At 32.8% G+C, this 7,798-nt stretch overlaps 1 protein-coding gene across 1 annotated transcript; it reads right to left on the bottom strand.

The window, feature by feature from the left end:
* Positions 1-3,608: 3,608 nt before the first annotated feature.
* LOC148945156 (uncharacterized) lies at positions 3,609-7,084 on the bottom strand. The gene is made up of 3 exons (XM_089098672.1): positions 6,950-7,084; positions 5,472-5,591; positions 3,609-4,016 (listed from the first exon to the last, which is right to left on the bottom strand). Exons 1-3 carry the CDS (start codon positions 7,024-7,026, stop codon positions 3,833-3,835), a joined length of 381 nt encoding a protein of 126 aa, XP_088954798.1. The 5' UTR covers positions 7,027-7,084; the 3' UTR covers positions 3,609-3,832.
* Between the last annotated feature and the right edge of the window lie 714 nt (positions 7,085-7,798).

The raw sequence follows: 7,798 nt of genomic DNA on the forward strand, positions 1-7,798 counted from the left end.
GAAGTGATTGGAAGGCAACTAACACCCCTTCCACGCCCACCATTTATCCAAACACATCCAATCAAAATTTAGAGACAGCCATTTTGGTCAAAGTGGTTGAAAGGTCTGGAAATTATATCTAAAGGGATGACACTCCCCCCACAGCCCTCAGAGTAAGGGTTGTAAGCTATGCCCTGGGGGCATATAAGGTTTTTATTAAAAGCTTTGTCGTAGAAACTTAAAAAAGGACACATTCGATCGGAAATTCAAAGGGCTAGTGCCCTTTTAAATTGTAGAAAGGGATTTGAGGGGAACTAAGCCCCCTCTCACGCACAATTTTTCCCCAAACACATCCAATCAAAACTTTTAGATAGGCATTTTGTTCAACGTAGTTAAAAGTTTTAGAAATTGGGTCTTTGAGAATGATAACCCCCCCCCCCCAGAGCTCTCGGGGCAAGGGATGTAAGTTATGCGCTGGGGGCATATAATATTTTTATAGATAGTAATGCTATAGAAACTTCAAAAAGGGCTTATTCGATTGGAAATTAGAAGGGCGTGTTTCCCTTTTTAATATTCGAAAGTGATTGGAAGATAACTAACACCCCTCTCATACCTATCATTTCCCCAAACACATCCGATCAAAATTTTGAGATAGCCATTTTGTTTGACGTACCTAAAAAGTCTGGAAAGTATGTTTTTGAGTATGACACTCCCCCCACAGCCCTATGGGCAAGGATTGTAAGTTATGCCCTGGGGGCATATAAGGATTTTTTATGGAAAGCGTTGTCGTAGAAACTTCAAAATGGAATCATTCTATTGGAAATTGAAACGGCTAGTGCCCTTTTTAATAGCCGAAAGTGATTGGATGGCAAGCAGCCCCCCTCTCACGCCCACCATTTCCCAAAACGCATCCAATCAAAATTTTTAGATAACCATTCTGTTCAACGTAGTTGAAATTTCCGGAAATTATGTCTTTGAGGATGACAACCCCCTTAGAGCCCTCAGGTCAAGGGTTGTAAGGTATGCCCTGGGGCATATAAGGTTTTTATAGAAAGTTTTGTCGTAGAAACTTCAAAAAGGGCTCATTCGATTGGAAATTGAAAGGGCTAGTGCCCTTTTTAATAGTTGAAAGTGATTGGAAGGCTTGAAATTTTTATAGTAAAGATCGATGTGGTTACAATGTATTATTATTGTATTTTTTTATTTTTTTGTCTTGGCCAGGGCACTTCGTATCGATGAAGTTGTCTTAGGAACTTCAAAAAGGGCTCATTCAATTGAAATTAGAAAGGACTAATGCCCTTTTTAACAGTCGAAAGTGATTGGAGGGCAATTAGTCACACGCCCACCCTCCTATTTGTCTATTATGTTTAAAAACTAAATGTTGCCTTAAGATTAAATCAAAATACGCTGTGTTAATGCTAATTCCCAATAAGGCATCTCAGCAGTATCCCAAGAATGACTGAGGATATTATGTTCAGACTTTCTGGGCTACTTCTGCTCTTAAAATTTTTACCAAATCAAAATAGCGTAAGTGTATCCAAACTATCAAAGAAAGTAAACAGATTTTTTTTGCGAATGGTATCAAAATTCTATTTCAGGTCAACTAGATGAGGTATGTAAGTAAATTAAACACTACTATTTGTGTCTGGATTTTTTAAAGGGTGTATGTTGTTAAAAATTGCTGAAAATTTTTCTCCAGCATGCAAATAGCAGGCCAAACTATAAAGTCTTAAAACAAACAAAAAGATTTAAAGAATTATTTTCTTTTTCCCTGAAAAGACTATGTCACAATAAAACGAACAGAAATTAATTAAAAAAACTTTTTCCACAAAGTAAATTTTTCAAAGAAAAGTAAAGAACTCCATTAAACCAAAAGTGAGCAAAAATAAAATCAAACAGTCTACCAAGCGTGAAACTACCACAAGTTACCATCGATAAATAATCGAAATCCAAAACGAACAGAAATTACAATAAATAACAGAAACAAACTCAAAACGAGCAGAAATTAACATTAGTATGGCTCAAAATCCCTATGACTTCCCAAGGCCAGAACACAATTTGCACTTCACTGAAAAAATACAAATGAATGTGCATTGTCAGTTTAGTATACATATACTGATATTAGTAATTGAAATGTTAATATTATTTGATTTATTAAAGTTATAAAATTAAAAACATTTGTATTTTTTCAGTAAAGTGCAAATTATGCTCTGGCCTTGGGAAGGCGTAGATATTTTGAGACATACTCTTGTTAATTTCTCCTCGTTTTGAGTTTGACTCGGTTATTTATTGTAATTTCTGTTTGTTTAGGGTTCGATTTATTTATCGATGCAGATGTGTGGTAGTTTTACGCTTGGTAGATTATTTGATTTGATTTTTACTCATTTTTGGTTTAATGTAGTCATTTACTTTTCTTTGAAAAACTTATTTTGTGGAAAAGTTGTTTTTTAATTAATTCATTAAAAGATGGAAGTCTTTCGGCGCTGAACTAAAAATCTATGGTGAAAATACGAAATTAAACTGCAGTGACTGCACATAAATTCCCCAAAACAAACCAAAAAAATCAAATCAAACGTTCAACAATTTTAAGACACCTGTTTATGGGTCAGTGAATCATTTGTGGAATTAGTGCTTTGTGGAACAGCAATGTGCTTTGTGTAATGCAACACCTCATAGGGAAACAAATGGTACATTTACGAACTTTCACCTAAAGTCCAAACTTTTCTCTGAATTGAAGAAGTGGCTTAAGAGGCAGATCGTTGCGTTTAAATTAACGAGGTGTTCAAAGAAAATGTCAAAACTCACTTCACAAGTCATTGTTGGAGACATTATACGAAGAGGATATTACAAATATTGTTCAGAAATACGATAACTCCAGTAATTTTCAAAGTGATTTTGTACTATGTAGGGAAGATATTTCCCAGGAAGGTAGTAAAAATAAGTTTTCCCCAGTTTTGCTCTTTTAGTTAAAGTAAGGATCGTAAGTGTAAATTGACTGAGCATAGAAAACATATGCTATCATTTGAGCTCTTCTTACCCAGAAAATTTCCAGTTTTTTTCGAAACGACTTTGACTTTTTTTTTATAGCTAAAGTAAGTATCATAAGTGTAAATTTGCCGAGCATAGAAAACGCATACTTCCATTTGAGCAATTCAGAAGCTAAATATTGGGGGGAATCTTGGAGGGCAAGTACCAACACTAAATCTCCCTGCCTCCCGCAATCTGTGCCACTAGGGCCAATGCCTTGATATTTAAGTATTTTAGGTATTAACTTTTAGTTGTAGGGGAAAAATTTACCTTAAGTTTAGGGTGAAAAAGTTGAAACTAAATCTTTCCAGTGGTTCTAACACTAAATCTTTCCAGCGCCTATAATTTAGAAAATTTGATTCAATTGATCTTGGATTTCTAACGACTCAATTACTGGTTACTTTCACTAGGTAAACAAATTTTAAACCCTCCACATTTTTTTTTGTTTCTTTGACTTTTTTTTTATCTAAGGAACTTCTGTTACTTAGGATCGTACCTCATTCTATAAAATCATAACATTCTAAAAGAAAAATATATATATATATATGTATCTACATAAATAAATATTTATTTCATAGGAACAAAATCTCATCACAAACTGATATGAGAAACAAGGTTGCACTGAGATCAATTCTCGAGCGCTAGGCAACAAAAGAAGTAAAAAACATAAGAGATTCAAAAGGAGTAACAAAAATAAAAAAATATAATCACTTAAAAAAAAGTGAAAAACTGAATATCAGAATAACCATAATATAAAAACAATAACATATATATTTGAATCACAGCTGGGTTACGTAAGAAGTCACTAAATAGTAAATCTGAAAAGCTATTCATTGTATAACCGTCTCTTTTGCAGTAACGTTGATAATATAATTAAACTTCTTGTATCCCGCCTGATTTCCTCCGATTCAGAACTTTCCTCTGAGAATGATTTATCAATTGATGCATGTCTTTCGTCACCTGCTTCTGTATAGATGGGTATTCTGCTTACTGAACGCTTTCGTTTTCCTCTGCAAAATAAAACAGAAAGTCAAATAGTTGCATTAAATATTAACATTTTAAGTAAAAAAGTTGAATGCTTGAACAAGCATATTTTTTCCTTCTACACAGGTTACTTCAAAAGGTCTGTTTTTTTTTCTTTCCATTTTCTTTTTACTTTGTCTTTTTGTTTTATTAACTGGCTAAAATTTACCCTAGTTTAGTTTCGTCCCTTTCTTGATCGTTTTTTTTCTTTACTCTTTCTTTCGTAATTCATGTATAGCCTGTGTAATCTCAGGACGCATTTAAGCCCCGAAATGGTCGTAATGTAAAAGCTCAATTTTTCAGACTAACAAGTAAATTCATGTAAGTGAATAAAAAAAAAAATTCAATATAATAAAGCTGCTCTAAATATGTGAAGCGGAAAATATATTGAACCGTTTTTCGGTAAGGGGGAAAAACATGTTTTTATCCAGGGATATAGTAATCAGAACCTTGTTTTAATTGCATATATTCCGGCCCCAGGTTTCATCGTGCGGCTGTATGAAATACTTAAAATAGGCGATATTAATTACTTTGATTATAAAATTTATTATTATTTGTAATCATTAACAAAACCGTTTTTACAACTACACACATAATAAAGGAAAAAGGCCACCGAGTGCCACCGAGTGTTGATGGTAAATGAAAGATAGGAGCAAGAGTCTTTGCAAGAAGAGAAAAAAATTCAAGAAGTATGAATGAAAAAATTTGGAGGAAGTGATTTAAGCAACAATAAGCTAAAAATTAGAACATGAAATACACAACAATTCAATTGTTTTCCATTTCCTTCAAGTTATTTATTTATTTAACCTTGTGAGAAGAAAGGATTAAAAACTCCCACATAACCAATATTTTGCCATTCTTAGAAACCTACATCCTAAAATTATTTAAATATTTTTAACCTATTTCAAGTATGAATATCACGAAGTTAGGTGGTTAACCTAGGTGTATTTAAGAAAATCGTAATCATATTCCTTATGACCTTTCCTTGCTATTTCCCATAAAATTCATTCTTTAAGAAGACTCCAAAATATTATTATCCGCTTTTGCTGTTTTAATCCAAGGTACTAGAGCATCAAATCACTAATTTATCTTTAAAAAGACGCAAATTTCCTCACAGATTGGCAATCACTTAGGGCAATGCTATAGGCCCTGTTTTTTTTTTTTTTTTTTTTTTTTTTTTTTTTTTTTTATCCTTAGCTTTTAAAAACTTGTCTAAAAACAAATGTTAATAGTATGTACCAGGCGCGTACGCAATATTTTGCTCTTGAGGGGGCAGGAGTAAAAATACATTTATTTGATAGTCTGATTAGGAAGTAACCAGAAGCTTAAGAAAAATCAGGATGTTGGAGGTGGCACGTCCCTAGGTCTCCCAAACTGCGTATTTACCTAGTCTATACGCTACCCAGTTTTCAAAATAAAATCTCTACTTTTAGTATACTTACATCTTGGCAGGATTTATCATTCCAAGTCCAACAGGTAAGGTGACATATCGACCCCGCAGCTTAGCAAGTGCCAACAGCGTTTCAAGTTCTGCCAATCTTTGATCTGACACTCTCTTTGACCTAGAAAAGAATTAAATTATGGCACAAATTAAGCATGAAAAACGAACAAGCAGGATAGTCTTTTATTGTGATTTCCTAAGCATCAATTGTCCTTTTTCTAATTTTTCCTCAGAAATATTTAAGAAAGAAAAAAAAACAATCAAGTGGCACAACTTAAATTTGACCCGTCTCCAGAGTAGGCCTACCACAATTTCAACAGAACTGGAGTAATTATAGTCTATATTTTAACTATTCCTTATTCCTTGTTTTATATTTGCAATAAGGCGCTGCACGTTACTTGATATTCTTGTTAAGTTCTCTCGACTATCTAGATTTTAAAACTTTGTATACAAACATTTGCACTTATTCAATTTTTCATTATGTTATATCATTTCATTTTTTATTTGATCATCATTTGTTTCTTTGTAGCCTTAAAGCAAAAAGGCGACAAATGCTTTGAAAATATTGATTTTGACGACACAATCTGAGCTTTTGGATTCTTTCAAACGTATCTGAACGAATTCTGATTCATAAAACTTGATAAAACAAAAATTTGCCAAAAGGACTATATCTTTCATAAACTGATTTATTAAAAAGTGCCTTTTCTAATGATTTCTCTTTTTCCTCAGTGATCGAATCTTGTCAAATTTAGTCAAGCCTTCTAGAAAAAACCCTGTAAGTGAGTGCAGACAATTTATAACAAAAAACATATAAAGACAAAAGAAAGAAACAGTGGAAGAGGTAGCGTATTGTTAGTTGAATTCATTTTAAATTAGTTCAATGAGACTTATAAGTAATACAAAATGCTATAGCCATATTCATACATTGCTTCGCCTAATTTATGCATAACATTATTTATACAAGCTAAGCTGTTTTGGTCAAACAACCATTAGCAGTGCTTGTCTAACAAAACAAAAAAATACTATGAATAAAATAATTGATTGATTGTAAAAAAAAATGATATAATATAAATCAGAAATACTTTATAAATTTGGGCGGTCTGGAATGTTACCATCCACACAACATATTATTATTGCTCGTTTAGTTCTACTAAGAGTTTGTTTAGTATAATTGACAGCACCCTGGAAGGGGACAAAGTAGACTCTATTATGGTTTTGAAACAGATATTAGTTCCAAAAATATGAATAGAAAATAATTACTATAATTCAATTACAACAAATTCTATCATAGATTAATTTAATTATTATAATTATAACTTATGAATAAATTCCAATTCTTAATTATAAATAGTATTCGTTCAGTTACAAATCAAAAACTATAAGAAATCCTCCTAATTAGCGAAAACTCAACTGTCAGTAATTACAAAACTTTGGCATTTAAGACGTGTCACTTAGTATATAAATTTCACTACAACCCACCTTCTAAGTGGAATAGCATCCGTCAGCACTGAAGACAAAACGATAGCACAAAATATTAGTCCAACGTTTGATTTCATGTTTTTACCAGAAGCTATTACTCCTCAAATATATTAGAATGCAACTCTATAATTCACTTCACGTCTTTACTCCTTGATTGATTCTTCTTGATTGGCCTTAGAAATGTTTTACCACCGGTATTTATAGGAGCTTGTCTGATTTCCCGGGATTTTATCATTTAGTGTAGGTTGAATTCTATAGTTCGCAAGAGGGCGGAGACTTCTGCTTTTGATTGCTTACGTTAACTATTGCGGCGGCATTAACTATAGTTACATAGCTGATTGAAACGAGTTATGACGCTATAATGACGTGCGTTTGTGCAAAAGCTTATTTTAGTTCCGAATTTATTTTCAAGGTCGTTAGAAATTCAAAGTTCCAGATAACGGTTCCTCGTAACAATTATTATCACGGCTTCATTTATGTGCCTCAGTCCTTTCTCCCCTCTTATACTGTTGGTTTTGGAAATTTAATTCAAATTTAGCCTTGTTTTTAATCCTTTTTCTTTGAAATTAATTCTTTTAAGTTGAGCAAGTCCCAATCTTAAGTTTGCTTTTCTGAATTTAAATGTCTAGCCTCCAAAATTCTTACATACTGGATTGCATTTACTGATAAACGCCTACCCAAAAATGCTGTTTCTGTCAGAAACAATGGTTAAATCTTATTTTGAAGAATGGGCCAGTAACAGTGGCGTAATTTCATCAAAATCCCAGTGGGAGGGCCAAAGTTGGAGCCAATTTTCCCAAACCAAGTAAAAATGACAGTAAAGACTGAAAAATGAGACATAATGGTACA

Source organism: Artemia sp. Qi Xiang Cuo, chromosome 13, assembly GCF_049724085.1.
Source record: "Artemia sp. Qi Xiang Cuo chromosome 13, ASM4972408v1, whole genome shotgun sequence".
In the NCBI taxonomy this organism is placed as follows: Eukaryota; Metazoa; Arthropoda; class Branchiopoda; order Anostraca; family Artemiidae; genus Artemia; species Artemia sp. Qi Xiang Cuo.

Bases quoted from the DNA above. Each gene is read 5' to 3' on its own strand.
- LOC148945156 (XM_089098672.1), bottom strand. From the start codon at position 7,026: ATGAAATCAAACGTTGGACTAATATTTTGTGCTATCGTTTTGTCTTCA. The intron at 5,592-6,949 runs GTGGGTTGTAGT...ATTCTTTTCTAG, and splicing joins GATGCTATTCCACTTAGAAG to GTCAAAGAGAGTGTCAGATC. The intron at 4,017-5,471 runs GTAAGTATACTA...TTTATTTTGCAG, and splicing joins ATGATAAATCCTGCCAAGAT to AGGAAAACGAAAGCGTTCAG.